The sequence below is a fragment of the Chrysochloris asiatica genome, unplaced genomic scaffold (genome assembly GCF_000296735.1).
Source record: "Chrysochloris asiatica unplaced genomic scaffold, ChrAsi1.0 scaffold00238, whole genome shotgun sequence".
NCBI lineage: Eukaryota > Metazoa > Chordata > Mammalia > Afrosoricida > Chrysochloridae > Chrysochloris > Chrysochloris asiatica.
The window spans coordinates 401,700-418,936 of NW_006408756.1; the positions used below are offsets into that span (position 1 = coordinate 401,700).

At 50.2% G+C, this 17,237-nt stretch overlaps 1 protein-coding gene across 1 annotated transcript in view; it reads left to right on the forward strand.

Moving 5' to 3' along the window:
- The first annotated feature begins 13,537 nt into the window (after positions 1 to 13,537).
- ZBTB46 (zinc finger and BTB domain containing 46) overlaps positions 13,538 to 17,237 on the forward strand; it is a 40,707-nt gene continuing 37,007 nt past the window's right edge. Inside the window, exon 1 of the mRNA XM_006873334.1 lies at positions 13,538 to 14,474. Coding sequence (XP_006873396.1) covers positions 13,538 to 14,474 — 937 coding nt within the window. The remainder of the gene's footprint in view (positions 14,475 to 17,237) is intronic.

The window sequence follows — 17,237 nt, forward strand, 5'->3', positions numbered from 1 at the left end:
TAGCAGATTCTGTGTGTCATATACACACATACATACACAAGGAGAGACACCACAGATAAATGTTTTCTGGGTTTCTCTCAGGGCATTCAGATCATAAAGACTGGATCTATGGTCTATTGCTCATTCCCTAAGGAGACCTGGGGAGTCCTGATGTGACGCTGGAGGGTAAGCATGGGACTGCTAACCTCAAAGTTGAAAGTTCAAACCCACCAGCTACTCCTTGGAAACCCTATACAGGCTTGCTATTAGTGGGAACTGACTTGATGGCACTTTAACTATAAGAGTGGCAAGGAATCCTGGTGGCACAACGGTTAAACACTCAACCGCTAACAAAAGGGTTGGTGGTTTGAACCCACTGGCTGCTCCATGGAAGGAAAGACCGGGCAGTTCACACCTGTGAAGCAGACAGCCTAGGTAGCCCCGGGCAGCGGTCTTCTCTGTCCCCTGGGGCCACTCTGAGGTGGAAATTGACTCCAGAGCGTCGAACAACAGCGTTCATTCCCTGTCCTCCCTCCAACTCGACCCAAAGTTGTGTCCAACACTGGAATGGCTGGCGTTTGGAGCAGTATTTATTTTTCTGCTTGTTCTGCTTGACCAACACTGTCTTCATCCATTGCTAAGACGTTACTAGGAAGGATCCATTATTAAGTAAAAGAGTGGCAGGTGGCAACTTCTTGGTTAATAAGCTCTGTGATGGGCAGGAGGAGCTTATATTTGGGGAGTTTTTGAGTAACTTCACGAAGATGCTGTTTGCTGTGACTTGAAATCATTGCTACGCCCCATATTTTCATTTATATAAGTTTTGATTTCTGAAGGGAAATCAAGGAGGTCGGTATATATAAAACCAGTTGGATACTTAGTAAACAGGAGCTAATGTTCTTACCCATAAAGAACGGGACGTTGTGGGGTTAATGTCACTCTTGGTACTTTCGGAGTTAAAGGTGCACCTGCTTATTTTATAGTCTCATTTTTGCTTCTCTCTTTTGGTTTTACGTGGGTAACTCCATAAACGGGAACCTTACCTGTTTCTCTCTGAAGACATGGTTGTCGCTGGTTCCTGCAGTGAGACAGAAACGTAGAGACTGTGCATCTGCCACTGTTTCATTGCTTCAGTTTTACTTTGCATGAGGACTTTTTTCTTTAACCTCAGAGTGTTTCGGAGGACTTCCCAGAAACCATTAGCGGACATACTAATATTCTCCATTGGTGCAGTCAAAGAGGTGTGCGCTGATCTGCTAGCCCGCTGAGCCAAGTGGCTTTAGCATGGACTATGTTAAACTTCTCTGTTTTCTTACTGTGTACTGGCAGAATGAGACGAGAGCAAGAACTTAGAAAGTGACACTGCTTTATCCCTTTTCGTTAAAGGTGGTTCAGCAATTACTCAGGGAATTTAATTGGACAATGTAGTAAATGTTTTGGCGCATCCAAAGATTGTATTTTTAACTCCTCCATGCTTTACACTTCCTTTCCTGGCCAACTTCTCAGCCACTTTTACTATCTTTGTTTTTTTAAGTGTCCATGAGGTACAGCCCAGACCTCTGGGCCTCTGCTGTGGACATTGGTAGGTACACAGTGCTGCTGGGCGCTGCTGTCCCCTCTGCTCATCTCTTCTCATTCTTGGGGTGCCCTTCCACCCCCTGGACTGGGGCCCTGGCCTGCAGTTTCCATGGGTGTCAGTGGGGTGGGTGACAGGCTTCACGCTCAGCTTGGAACTGTCTGCCCATTAGAACTTGTTGGAACGTTGGCGTCATGGTCTATGCAGGATTCTTTTATGGCAATCCGCATCATTCAGTTGGAGTCCTGGTGTGGCACTGTGAGTTAATGCGCTGACTGCAAAGTCGGTTTGAACCACGAGGTCGGCGGTTCAAGCTTACCAGCTGCTCCATGGAAACCCTGTACAGAATTGCTATGGGTCGGAAGCAACTTGACGGTACTTAAGAATAACCACATCCTTTAAGTACGCATGCTCCCAATTCTGTGTAAGTTACGTCATTCTTTTATAACCTAGTTATCTTGTTTAAAGGTATTTGGGGCATCAGAGAACCTGTCTCCCGGCATGTCCTACCCCGCATGATGTTTTCACTCCCTTACTTTCTCGTTTAAAGAGTGTTTACAGCAAATCCTAGACATTTCATTTCGCCTCTGAGTACTTTATTTTGTGTGTTAGTTTTCTGGGGCTGTTATAACAACGTGCCGCAACTTGGGGACTTCTAAGAACAGAAATAGGTTCTCTCTATCCTGGAAGCTGAGCGTCACCAGGGCCATGCTCTCTCCGAAGGGTCCTTTCTTGTCTTTCGAGCTGCTCTTGGTTTATAACAGCGGTATGGCCCCACCGTCACACGGCCAGCTCCCCCGGTCACTCGCTGTGTTTTTTCTCCTCATTTATGAGGAAACCACTCCAATGGAATCAGGTCCTGCCCTATCACAGTGTGACCCTATTTCTAAATAAGACCACCTTCACGTGGACCTGGAGTTAGAACTATCTGTTCAGTGCTCCAACAAAGGGGTTTTGTTTTGCTTTGCTCCTCAGACATCAGCATTGGGAAGACCTTGGCCTTGGTCCTTCTTTGGTGGTGGGGGTTAGAGAGGACGGCACAGTCTCTGTTCTAGTTTAGGGGTGGCCCCACTATGTGGCAGCTCTACATTTCTGGGTGTGACATATGCTGGTGGCTCCCAGGACAGCTGGGGGCCAGGAGGTAAAGGAAACTGGGAAGGCCTTGGAAAGGTTGTCTCCATTTAACCTAGGCCCATCCCACCTCTGCCCATGTTTACCCAGCATTCACTCTGCCACGGCCCATGCCCACCAAGCATTTATTTGCCCCACTGTGGCACATCCACCCACATCCACCTCATGCTGGTCTGCAGATCATCCTATACCAACCCCAATGCAGCTGCCCCTTGCCTGTATGTAGGCGCCACTCCTCCTGTGGGAGCCAGTGCAGCCAAGGGAGACAAACGTGATCTCTCTTGGATGATGATGCTCGTTGCCTTACGTACCCAATCCGGAACACAGGCATGCTTCTAGCTTCTGTCCTTCATCAGAAGGGGGCTGCATGGAGACAGGAGGAGTTTGAACAGGTAGCCCAGAACTAAGTGCTCATTGGGGTACCCCCACAACTCAAAGGGGACCCCGCCCTGTGCCTAATCAGGGGACCATACCCAACCAGTGTACTACTCAGGCCCAATCCGCTATGGTCTCTGTACATAGCTGACAGTTTTTTTGGCCCTAATGTCCTGGTTTGGCACTACAGGATAAGCACTTGGCCACAGGTGAGTTTGAACCACAAGGTTGGTGGTTCAATCCCGCCAGCCACTCCCTGGAGACTCCATACAGTGTCACTGTGAGTCTGAACCAACTTGACAATGCTTAACAACAAAAAATGTGTCACCATTAGAATTTGATCTCAGTCATATTCTAATTATTAGGCCTCTCGTGGTTTCTAACTTTCCACTGCTTCAACAGCAATGCTAGGCACATCTTTGAACGCATTTCCTTTTGGGTTACTTCCTTGGAGCAGATCCTCAAGTAGAGTCCAGAGTTGGGAGAGGGCCCCTGGAAAGCCCTGCTCCCAGAGCGGTAGCCCCAGCCAGCTGCATCTGTCTCACCTTCTCGGGTATGTGACTTTAAGTTCGTTTCTGCCAGCTTTATACACGCAAGTTTTTCTCTGAAATCTTAAGTTATGCCCGAAACGTTTAAACATTTAAAATGTCAACATTTAAGTTGAGTTGTTGGGGTCCATTTCGGGGTCATCTAGCACCCCCTGGCTAAGATAACGCAGCAGCTCACTGAGACCAGGTGCCTGGTGCCTACGGATCCCCTCAGGCTGGTTACTTCCCCGTCACTGTTATAGTCTCTATAGAGGACCACGCAGGAGACATGAGACCCTCTGCCCACCAGGCCTTTCCCACCGCCGTGCATGAGACCCTCTGCCCACCAGGCCTTTCCCACCCCCATGCATGAGACCCTCTGCCCACCAGGCCTTTCCCACCGCCGTGCACATGCTGAAGAGCTGGGTCTTCCTGCTGCTGGGGCCGGTCAGTGGGTCAATGGGCAGCCCTTTCCCAAGGGCCTGAGCCTTCTCACCCTCCTCTACTTGGAGGAAGCCTGAACTTATAAAAAGGTCTTGGTGAAATTTCTGTCACAAGCACTTGACTATTTGCACTGTTTTATGGTGCAGTTCACTGGCATTCGCCCTGTGCATCGCTCTGTGACCCCATTATCTGGTTCCGGACTCCTCACTCCACTCCGGGTATGCTGTGCTGCCGTGTTAGTATGGCTCCCAGGCTGTGTGGACCCCTAGACTCTGAGTGTCTGCCCACCCCCCGTGGGAAGCTCTGCTCTGTCCCATGAGAGGCCTTCTCCCTTCCCTCTCTTGTGGAGTGGGGAGAGGGGGGGCATCTGAGCTTCTAGGTGAGTGGAGGGGGAACCAGAGCTCTTTGAGGTACTTGGTCCCCACAGAGACCCCACTCCTGAGTTGTGCCTGAATGCCCTGTGGCTGGGCTGCTCCTGGTCCCCACCTTGTGCTTTGTCTGGTCCTGGGCCAGGTCTCATCCTCCCTCCTCCTGAGATTGCTCAAAGTCTTTATCAGGGGGGTCTAGTTGCCCGCCCTTCCTGGCCACTTGGCAGATTCTTGGTGGAAGTGCTCGGTGACAGCTCTGACCACCAATCAGATTCCCTAGACGCTGGGTGACGGCAGCCTTCCTGTGGCATCAGACTGGACTTGGCCAGCTCCTCACCTGTGGTGCCTGGTGGGGACTACTGAGGAGCCGGGCTGGGTGGTCACTGGGAAGGATCCTTAGGGAGGCTGTGTGGTCACCGGGTAGCACCCACTTGAAGGCTGGGCTGGGTGGTTGCAGGACTGTGAGGCCTCCCCCCTGCCTCCAGTCTCAGGTTTTTGCTGGGAAGTTGGGCCTCTCTTGCTCAGGCTCCACCTCATGGGAGCCTCTCCATAAGCCCTGGGTAGCAGCGCCTCAGGGTCTTCTTTGGACAAACTTCTATGTCTGAATGTGGCTGCCCTGTTCTCTCCTGCCCCTTCTATGTGGATCTGGACTCATTTCTGAGGAAACCTAACCTGGACCGGGCTGTGGCAGAGACCATACACCAAAGCTGTGCTGCCTTAGCTGATTTCATGGCACTAATTACATTTGCCAAGGAGCTCTGGTAGCGTAGTGGTTACGAGTCAGGCTGCTAACCTCAAGGTCAGCAGTTCAAAACTGCCAACCGTTCCATGGGAGAAAGATGAGGCTTTCTGCTCATGTAAAGATTTACAACCTCAGAAACCCTATACAGGGTCGTTATGGGTTAGAACCGACTCAATAGCACTTAACAACAACAACAACAAAAGGAGACCCTGTACCCAATCCTCTCCCCCGCCTGCACCTGGTGCCCACAAACCAACTTTGTTTCTGCATTTGCCGACTCTGGGTGCCTCCTGTGAGGGGCTTGTCCTGTACGTGACTCTTTATGTCTGATTTATTTCGCTCGGCATGACGGATTCCACGTCGCCACATGTGAGCACTCCATTTGTCCTTACAGCTGAGGGAGCGCCCCATTGTGTGGATGGGCACATCGAGTTTATCTGTTGGTGGACACTTGGCTTGTTTTCACCTTTTGGCTCTTGTGACTGGTGTAATAATGGATGGAGATGACAAGAATTAGTTTGAGTTCCTGCTTCCAGGTATCTGGGGCACATACCAAGGGGTGGAATTACTGGGTCATACAGGCGGGAGAAAGATGAGGCTTTCTGCTCCCATAAAGATTTACAGCCTCGGAAACCCTGTACAGGGCCGCTGTGATTTGGAACCAACTCCATGGCACATAACCACCACCAACAACAGCAGGTGGTTCTGTCTGGTCAGATGTATTCTCCGGTGGCTGCACCATTTTACATTCTCTCCAGCAATGGACGGCTCCAGGTTCTCCACATCAGCACCACTTGTTAGGGTCTGGTTTTTGATAATATGAACTAAAATTTTCATGCTAATAAGACTTGTGGAGGGCTACTGTTACAGTTTAGGGATGGAAGGGGCTGCTCATGCTGTATGTCTTTAAAAATTGTATGTGTGTAATTCATTTTATTTTTGTTGTTGCTGAGAATGCGCACAACAGAACATACATCAATTCAGCGATTTCTGCATGGACAGTGGCGTTGGTCTCATCTTTGATCACATTGCTCACAACCGATCTCACCCTCCTTTTCTAATGGCTTCCTCTCATGAACGTGCATCACTACCCTCTAGTTGTCGATTTGATGCCCTAGAGATAGATCAAAAAAACTGTTTCATTGTGAATTGGGCGAAGGTTTCCAGAGCAATCAGTTTCCATCCAACAGTTTTTCTGCAGGTCTCACCTCCTGTGAGCCCTGAGACAGGTGTTTGAGAGGGGAGTTCAGCACGCACACACAATGTGCTTGTGTGTGCACCGAGCAGGAAGTGACATTGAAGAGGGTAGTGGGAGGCTGTGTGTGTGAGGCTGGGCCTGAGCTGAAGGAACTGAAAGCTAGGTCTGTGAGCAAGTGCAGGAGGGAAGAGTGGTGAGGCTACAGAGTGGACAGGCCAGGCGGTAGGACCTTGCAGCAATGAGCGGCGAGGAGAGCAGTTTGTTGGGGTCTAGCAGCTAGCACTCCAGTGCGAGGGTGCTACGATAGGATTCTCACCTATAGGAAACCTGGATTTGCTTCCTGACAAATGCACCTCATATATACTCAGCCAGTGGAGGCTTGTGTGTGGCTATGATGCTGAACAGGTGTCAACATTCCCAGACTCGGAAGAATGTTTGGTGATTTGCTTCCAAAATCAGTCAATGAAAACCCCATGGATCACTTCCTAGTCTGATGCTGGAGATGATGCTGGGGTGGGCCGCAGCTGACCCCATCATGTATGGGGTAGGCATGATGAGTCAGGGCCAACTCGATGGCAGCTAGGCCCCTGAGGAGGAATCACATACAAGCAACTGCATTCATTTAAAGAGTGAGTGACGTCTATACTCATGAATCCAGCTGTAGAATCAGGCTCTGGCACACATCCTTCACCCCCAAAGTGTCTGTGGCCCTTTATAATGCCCCTCTGCCTCCACCCCAGGTACCTACTGGCCTGCCTCTGTGGGTAGATGAGTTTGCATTCTCTAAAATTTGGTGAATTTTGAGATTGGATGCTCTGTTGTCTGGTTTCTTGCCTTCAGCACAGATCCATTCATGCTGTTTCGCAGGTAACTTCCTGAGTAGGATGGTCAAGGCAGCACCATGGGGAACCCTTTTTATGTCTGTATGGGTTTCCTTTTATTGCTAAGCAGCAGTCCATTGTTTAGATAGACTCTAGTTTATGTCTCTATTCTCCTATTGATTAAGGAGCCCTGATAGTGTTTTGGGGTTATGTGTTAGGCTGCTAACCACAAGGTCAGAAGTGTGAATCTACCAGCTGTTCCACAGGAGAAAGATGAGGCTTTCTGCTCCCACGAAGATTTACAGCCTCAGAAACCCTATAGAGGGTCGCTGTGAGTTGGAACCAGCTCAATGGCACATCACCACCTCCATCACTCTATTAATTGGATATTTGGGCTATTCCCAAATTTTGACTATTATGCATAATGCTGTAATGAACATTAGCATGTAAGTCTTTGATGGGCATATGTTTTCATTTCTCTTGGGTGGACCTAGCAATGAAATGGCTGAGTCATATGGTAGGTGTGTGTGTGCTTTTTTAAGATACTGCTGAGTGATAGTACCACTTTGTAAACCCATCAGCATGCATGAGAGTTCCACTTGCCCCTGGTCCTTGATAACACTTGCTAATGTCATTCTTTATCATTTTAGCCATAGAGTGTATGCGGAGTGATACCTCACGGTGGTTTTCATTGCCTTTCTCCACATGGCTAACGATGTTAAGCATCTTTGCATGTTTGACCATTCATATACCTTCTTTGTGAATTGTCTGTTCAAAACGTTTGCCCATTTGTAAGATTTCACCAAAATAACAAGAACAGCTGTGGAGTAGTAGAACCAACTTGCTTTGTGGGGCCCCAGGGAGCTGCTTGGTCATCAGTGACCAGAACCAGTTTAGCTCCAGAGCTAATGGCATCCGGCTTTCATGTTAAAATGACTGTGTGTTAGATTAAATTTTATGGACATTTTAAAACAGTAAAAAGAGAAGGGAGGTGAGGTATGGATGTGGAAAGATAGATTTGAGAAAGATGTACCTGTTTTAAGACTTGATGGCGTTCCAAGGACCTTGCTTTAAAAGTAAGGAGAGCTTGCGGGGCTGGGAATCTGGCTGTCCACCCAGCCCCGGCCAGCAGGGGGAGCCCAGAAGCCGTAGCACAACATCTGTCCAAGTTAGTTCCTGGGACCTGGAGTTAGTCTGGATGTAGCAGGGACACAGCTCCAATTGACATAGATTATTCTACCTTTGTGTTAGGACAATAAATAGCCATGTAATAGAGCTCCTTTGGAACGAGGGGAGGGGAAAGGCCATCCTTTTCCCTAACTTAGTACTTTGAACATACAGTGTCCAATTTCAGAGTTCCTGTGCAGTTTCAGACACCGTGATTTCCGTGCTTTTCCCCATGAAACACTGAAAGTCACATGGGGATGGCGGGCAGAAGAGTAAATGGACAGTTTCAGTAGTAGAGCTTCTGGGTATCAATTCCCCTCCGTCCCTTGATCGTCGGACATAGGACCGAGAGCATTCTTAAACTGTATCTTGTGTCCTGCTACTTCTAAGATGACCTTATGTGGTGGGACCTCCCAGACCCCAGTGCAGTTTATCTGAGGGATCAGCTGACAGCCATATCATTCCCCCAGGGACAGCCAGAACCTTCACTTAGAGCTCCGTGTTCTGGGATGTAGTGTGGCCTGTTTTACCAGGACCCTCAACCCCACATCCTGAGCCCTGGATTTCTGTGTTGTGTCAGCAAAGGGCAGGAGGCACACAGGTATTCCTGGGTTTTGGGGTCTGGAATGGTCGCTTTGGGATCTGGGTTCCATGGTGGCTCACTTGTAGACTGTTGGCAGGCACACAACGCCTTTGAACTTCAGATCTCTGACCTACACTGACAGGATCACATCCATTTTTCCTAGGCCTGTGGGATTCAAAGGTGGTTTGCTGACTGGACTAGGCTGCCACCCTCCTGCCACCCAAACCCAGGTGCTCATGTGCCTGGTCTTGAGTGTGTGGTTCCATGTGGCCAGGACAAGGAGCCCTAACGGTGCTGTGAGTTAGGTGATTAGCAGTTCTCTGCGGGAGATAGAAGATGTTGTCTCCTCCACAAAGATTTACAGTCTTGGAAAGCCTACATAGGGTCGCTATGAGTTAGAATTGACTTGATGTGGCTTCTTTCTTTTTTTAATATCAGACCCTTGTACTGCTCAGCCCTGCTTTGGCGGTCGGAGAGGTGACCTGTTGTTGGAGGTTCTGATTCTGGAATGTTCTAAATGGGGGAGTTCAAGTGCTTGTACTGAAGCTTGAATGACAAGAGATTCTGTTTGCAACTGGAGTATCTTGGGATTTGTTGGTGTTGCCATCCAGTGGATTCTGACTCATAAAGACCACAGGTGATAGTATACTACGCAGAGACTTTCCTAGGCTGTCGTCTTACGAGGGGAGAGTGCTCGGTCCTTCACCTGCAGAGCAGCGTGGCTGGTGGGCTCCCATTGTCTGCCTTTGGTTAGCAGCTGACAGCTTTGCCTCCAGTTGTGAAATTGTTATTGTTGTTATTTAAGCGCTGTTGAGTGGGTTCCGATTCATAGCGACCCTGTTTAGGGTTTCTGAGGCTTCCAATCTTTGCAGGAGCAGAGAGCCTCATCTTTCTCCCATGGAGCAACTGGTGGGCTCGAACTGTGGACCTTGTGGTTCTCAGTCCTGTGTTTATTGTTTAGAGGCACCACACTCCCATTTGGAGCTTTGTTGTTGCTGTTGAGTTGGTTCCAACTTACAGGGACCCTATACAGGGTTTCTGAAAAGCGGCTGGTAAGTTTGAACCACCGACATTTCTGCTCAAAGCATAATCCCGCAGGGTTACATCACGACTTCATTTTGAGTTTGTTGTTGTTAAGTGCTGTTGAGTCGATTCCAACACATAGCAACCCTGTGTAGGGTTTCTGAAGGGCGGTTGGTGGGTTTGAACTGCTGACTTTGCAGCCCAGTGCATTATCCTGCAATGCCACATCAGGATGCTGCAGAATGTTGTTGTTGTTGTTGTTAAGTGCTGTGGAGTCGGTTCCGACTCATAGCGTCCCTGAACAGGGTTTCCGAGGCTGTAAATCTTTACGGGAGCAGAAAGCCTTCTCCCACGGAGCAGCTGGTAGTTTCGAACTGCTGACCTTGCGGTTCACAGCACGATTCATAACCACTACGCTACCAGAGCTCCTTGGAAGCAATGATAGGACTTGCATAATTACTGTGTTGTCTTGGATCCCTTGGTCTCCCATCCTTAGCCCACAATGACAGGCTCCATATCCACAGAACATACCCACCAGTGACCTCCTGAATACGCAGAACTAACTGTGAGCCCATGCAGTGGGTCATTCAGAAAAGAAGGAAATACCTATCCAAAGGTGTGTGTCCCGTGAGCAGGTGTGCAGTGTGTGGCTGGTTAGGTATCAGTGGGCAGCTGTGCATCAGGAATGAACAGGAGTGTACCCTACAGGCAGGTATATATTGGTGCACAGGTGTGTACCTGTGAGCAGGTTTTGTTTCGTGGGTGGGTATGTATCCTGTGGACAGGTGTGTATCTGAATAGGTGTACATCTGTGGGCAAGTGTGTATCCTGTAAGCAGTGTGTGTCTGTGAGTAGGTAGTTGTGTCTTTGAGTAGGTGTGCATTCTGTATGTACAGGTGTGTATCCTGTGAGCAGTTGTATGTCTGTGAACAGCTGTGTACCCTGTGAACAGGTGTGAATACTGTGAATACGACTGTGTCTGTGAGCAGGAGTATGAGCAGGTGTGTGAGCAGGTGTATGTCTGTGAGCAGGTGTGCATCCATCAGACTGTACTCCACCAGGACAAGGTCCTTCCATCATTTCCCTCAAAGAAAAGAGTGGTGAGCGTGTTGTACTTTCACATCTGTCTCCTTCTTGTCACACTGCTGTGATAAGGCCCAGAATGTTTCCATTTTTAGGGTTCAGCTGCCAAAAGGCAGCTGGGAGACAAGGTCTCTCCAGCCACTCAATGCTGCAGTACCAGTGACTTTACCCCCCAAGCGTCTGGCCGTAATGACAGACCCTGAAACCTGAAACGGAAACATCCTCGTAACTTCCTGTGGCTGGGAAAATGAGGCCGATCCTTAACACTTCCACCACACAATAACCTCTACCCTCTACTAGCTTTTTTCCCAAATGAGAATTTTATTGTTTTCCTTATGACAAAATCTCTAGGAAATACATAACTGACTTTAAGCAGCCGTGACTGGGTAATGCTTTTTAACTTCAGAACTTTCTATGTGAGTTGAAATTATTTTAGAAGCACAAGTCCTGTGAGGTTGTCACTATGTTTATAAAATGAGACTGGTATTTGCTTTTCATTGCATTTCTGGTTGTTACAGGATGTGTTTTACTAGGCAGTAAAGAGATTTCTTATTCGATAAAAACAAGACAAAACAAAAAACCACCCAAACTCACAACTGTCAAGTCAGTTACAACTCAAACTAACTCTGTAGGACAGAGCAAATTGTGCGTTAGGGTTTCCAAGACTGTAAATCGTACGGGAGCAGATCGCCTCATCTTTCTCTCTCAGAGCAGCTCATGGGTTTGAACTGCTAACCTTGCAGTTACTATGCTCCCAGGGCACTCTTGTTTCATACTGTTGCTGTTAAGTGTTGTCAAGTCAGGTCCAAGTCATAGCTATCTTCCGTAGAGTCTCCAAGGAGCATCTGATGAGTTAGAAATGCTGTGGTTGAAACCGACCTTACTTTATCCCACAGTACCACACCAGGACACTTGTTCCCTAAGGAATCAAATAGCAAGATATACAGCTTCCTCATATGAACCGTGACCTGCAGTTTTGGATGTGTCCCCTCAGACTGTCAGTCGCTCATAGCCTTGGATAGTAAGCTGATGCTTTGTGCTTAAATCTCATTTTCCTCATGTTAAAATACACTTCAGCCCCTCCCTCAGGTTCTGATTACATTTCTGCTTACAGTTGCCTAAGACGAGTAAAGTTGCCCAACCCACTGACTTCAACACTCTGGACCCACTGGCTTTGGGGGTTTTGGTCATGGAGGTCTGTGCCCACAGCCCCTCCACCACCTGGGTGGAAATTACTCTCACTAGGTGCAGAACACACCTGCAGCCACCGGGTCTGGAGCAAGGGATGTGTCCTCACCTCCTCTCCTGGGCTAGAAGGTCACCACGCCAGGGTCTGTGGCCCTAGGGTCTCAGACCCTCAGGTGGGTTGCCTTGCAGTGGTGGCCATGGCCCCATCAGAAAGGACATAGGGAAGGCTGGGTCAGCAGGTCTCCAGAGAGGCTGGGAGCTTGCTGCCTCTGCAGGTAGTGGGGACCAGCCCTGGCGACAGGCTGCTGGGAGTGTTGGCCACTACTCATGGTACTGGGCCTTCACCAGTACTTGGATAGATGACCACTTCCTCACAGGGACTGTTTGCCAGCAAATACTTTGTACTGACAAAGGACTGGTTGTGTGTTGTAAGAAAACAGAATAAAGAAAGATGTGTTTTAAGTGAGAGAAATCGAGTCCCCTTTCTTCAAGGTGGCCGAAAGTAGCAGCTTAGGATGTCTTCATGGAGGACACCTCTGTCATGCCTACTGAATCAGTTTTGGCCTTCCTGTGTGTTCTATGACCTGTCTGGTGGAAGCATAGAACAATGACTAGGGCAATACTGTGCTTCACCAACTTGTCTTCATGGGACAACAATGAGAGGCAGAGGCTGAGATGGTTGGGGAGAGTCCAGTAGGACCAGGGGGTGGGCGACAGTGGAAAGGACTCCAGAGTGTTCTAAAACAGCGCCCACTACTGGCACCTGATGCTCTGTGGACGTGGAACCTTCTCCAGGAGTTGGTCTGGCTTCCTGGGTCCCACAGGTTTTTGGGGAGACGTGCTCCCTGAGGAAGTGTTTCCAGCTCAGATTTTGGGGAAATTTTAGAGGCTATGAGTGTGTACTGTCTGGGGTGTGTGGGGAGTTGTTCTTTTCTAAGGGCTATTTTCACCTCAGCTTTCAGTTTGGACAGGAAAGTCGGACTGTTGACGGGTGTTCTCATGATTTCAGGGGGACTGACTGGAAACCAGGTACTTTGTGGAACACCCCACACTCAGGAATCTGCCTTCATGCCATCTGTTATTTGCTGCCATGCATTCTTCGTCAGTCTCCCTTCTGCCCCTGTTGTAGAGGGTGAACAGGTATTTCCTGTTGTATAGCTGGGGTCCAGGAGGTACGGACCCCCACCACTGGTGGCTGTGGAGATGGCTGACGCCAGCCGCCCACTCAGCAGATCTCCTGGCCACCAGTTGGCGCACTGCAGGCAGCACCGCTGGTAACTCTCTGGTTTTCGCCCCACAGAACCTGTAGAAGCGGAGGCGTCCAGCAGCCCCATGAATAACCGGAAGGAAGACATGGAGATCGCGTCCCACTACCGGCATCTGCTTCGTGAACTCAACGAGCAAAGGCATCACGGCGTGCTTTGTGACGTGTGCGTTGTCGTCGAAGGCAAGGTCTTCAAGGCACACAAGAATGTGCTGCTTGGGAGCAGCCGCTACTTCAAGACACTCTACTGCCAGGTTCAGAAAACATCTGACCAGGCCACAGTCACCCACCTGGACATCGTCACAGCCCAAGGCTTCAAGGCCATCATCGATTTCATGTACTCGGCCCACTTGGCACTGACCAGCAGGAACGTCATCGAGGTCATGTCTGCTGCCAGCTTCCTGCAGATGACAGACATTGTGCAGGCATGCCATGACTTCATCAAGGCCGCCCTGGACATCAGCATCAAGGCCGATGCCTCTGACGAGCTCACCGACTTCGAGATGAGCGCCCCCTCCAACAGCAGTGCCGACGCTCTCATTTCCGCCGTAATGGCTGGCCGGAGCATCTCCCCGTGGTTGGCTCGGCGCACGAGTCCCGCCAACTCCTCCGGGGACTCAGCCATTGCCAGCTGCCATGAAGGTGGGAGCAGCTATGGCAAAGAGGACCCAGAGCCCAGGGCCGACGGTCAGGATGACATGTCTGCCCCACCGCTGTGGCCAGGGGACATGGGCTACATGCCTCTGCGGGTCAAGGAGGAGCAGGTGTCACCGTCTCATTACGAAGGCACTGAGCTACCCTTGGGCAAGGATGGGGCACTGCAGGGCACCTTCTCAGAGCAGGGCAGTGGGGACAGCTGGCAGCCCACGGGTCGCAGGAAGAACCGGAAGAACAAGGAGACCGTCCGCCACATCACGCAGCAGGTGGAGGCCGACAGCCGGGCTGGCTCGCCGGTGCCCTCCTTCTTGCCCACCTCAGGCTGGCCATTCAGCAGCCGTGACACAAGTAAGCTTCGTGGGTGGTGGATGCTGTTGGGGGTGGTACTGCTGGCCCAGGTCCGTAGGGTGGTGGCCTCTCAGCTGCTCGCTTTGTGAGTGGAGCAACCCGAGTGGGCTTACCCCCGGAACCTCTTGGATCACCCCTTCCACCGGAGGGCGTGGCGTGCAGAATACGCCTTCCAAGGCTGATCCGGTTACCAGGTGGGGCCTCCCCAAAGCTGAGGATCTGGAGAGGAGAGTGAGAGACTCGGAAAGAGCTTTCACAGCCTTGTGGAGGGTGAGGGGCTGAGGTGGCAGGCTGTGGGTGGGGTGTGAGGGTCTGCGGTGGGGAAGAGGGATGGGGAAAGAAGTGAGGAGGATGGGGGCCAGGGTGAGGGAGACTGAGGTATGGGGGCAGCGTGGGCTGGCAGGTGTGACACAGGATTTGCTTTGCATTTGAAAACCTCCCATAAGTACTGAGTTTGATCATTTAAAAATGTTTAAAAATTTAAAGCTAAAATTAGGAAGTATGGAAGAGGTGACAGAAGGCAGGGAGGAGGGTCCATTACCGTGTGTGGTCCTGGCACCTGGGTTTTTGGCCCCAGTTTCTGCCTCTCCATGTCTCTGTGGTCAGTGTGGAGTTAGTGGTCATGCAAATGTGACTCCCGGTGTGTCCCGGCTGGAACTGATCTGGAAGCTCGGCCATGGGCCCCACAGCCCTGGGTTTCCTGCGTCATCTGTTTACCAGTGAATGTTGGTTCTAGAGATCCTGCCTAAAAGATGCTGTGTTTTTTTCTTGGAGCCACTGCACCTGGTGGGGGGGGGCCTTCATGTGGCTCCCCTGGGCCCCACACAGCCCACTGGTCCAGTTTCAGTGGGATTCTCTGGCTCTGCCTGTGGTCATCCTCACACCCTTGGAAGGACACTTCTCTGCCTCCCAGACTGGAAAGAATAGATACTTGCTGAAACTGGTGCTGAACATGTGAATACCAGTTATGGCGGATGTGGGGCACCGGCTGTCCTCATCATCCTCGAAGCAAGTGGGGGTGCCCGTACCTGTCCTCACACAGGTGCCTATGACAAGAGGGGCATGGCTGTGCCCACAGCGGGGCGTGCACAGAGATCTGTGTGCTGGGTCACATAGCTCACATCTGTAAGGGGAGGCACACAGGTGTCCATGAGGGGAGATGCATAGGTGTGTCTGTGAGAGGAGGTTTACAAGTGTAAACCACAAGGGGAGCTGCATGGGTGTCAGGTCAAAGATGGTCTTTCACCTCCTCTGATTAAAAGCTAAAAAGCAGCAGTAAAGCGGCTGAATGACTTAGGGATGAGCTGTTCGATTTTGTGGAACGTTCCAACGAGCACAGAGGGGGACGAGGGGGCTGTTGCTAGGGAGCGGCACCTTCTCTCACCTTCAAGGGACAACTTACTGCACGCACGAGTCCTTTATGTCACTGATGGTCACGATGCTGGAGACTCATGGCTTGAGCATCACCTTTGTCTTCAGAGGGTTTGTTAACCTATGAAGAAATAGCTGCTTCTGAGTTGGCGAGTTCAGTGTTGACATGTAGCATCAAGCAGAAGGCGTTTTTAGAATCAAACAAGTGATTTAAGCCATGCACTTTGTTAAAGTCTTAAACCCTCTGGGTTTCCAAGGCAACCGTGGAACGCTTCTGTTCGATGAGGCCGAGTTGCTAAGAAAAGGAGCGAGGCTGTGGGCTCGCGCGTGGGACGGTCCCTGTCTGTGTGGCCAAGGCACTGGTTTTCTCTCTGCCTTGGCCAGCCAGGCTGGGGTGTGGCAGCTTGGACCATAGTCCCTGATGGGGCTTGGCATCACTGAAGATCGGCTGAATCTTTAAGAGGAGAATTTTAAATGCATATCTTGTTTACAGAAGGAAGGGGGAGGAAAGGCCTCTTCTGGTACAAGGAGGTGGTCGGGGACTGCCAACCATCCGAGGTCCTCACCAGCTGTGCTGGCCCTGAACCATGCAGAAAGGGGGCCAGATTCTTGCCGCATCCCTGTGTCCCCTCCCCCTCCTGGGTGGTGACGCTGGGGTCATTGGTGTTTTTTTTAGTGTTTTATTGTGAATTATGTGATAGTTTACATGAGAGAACATTAGCTTTATATTCATCCTATCATATATCATTTCATTGCCATGGTTACAATCCCCTCCATGCATCATCAAACAACCAAAGGGTATATATATATACCCTGCAAGCCTGTCCCCGGGTCGTCAGCACACAGCTCCTCTCCCTCTCTGGGTCTGAAGTCCCCAGCCGCTCCGTCTCTCCATGTCATCGTCTCTGCCTCCATCTCTGGTGTCACTGCTTCTCTGGGTAGGGTCCCGCTCTCCACTCTTCTCCCTTGATGGTCCCAGGGACCTTCACTCCTAGACTGCAAAGTCAATCACTCCCCTCCTTTTGCTATAAAACGTCTACCTTTACATTTCCAACCCTCACAATCAGTCCTGATAATGATTATTCACTATTGTATCACAAAAGACCTATCTGCATCTCCATTCATCAGCCCCGCCCAGACAGATTGGATGCTACTCAGTGGAGAGTCTACCTTCCTCCACACCCTCTGGATCTAGGCTCCCTCTTGAAAGCTTGTAAACCAGTCACTTCTGGCCTTTCTAGCCCCCCAGTTTGGGTAGCCAATGTCCAAGTTGCCCATCCCTGTCTACTCTTGTGTATGAAGGGGGTGGGAATGATCCTTGCTGTAAAGATTTGTTCCCTCTTTTGAGCTACTGCATCCCTAGGTGTAGGTCAAGTTCATCAAATTGTATCA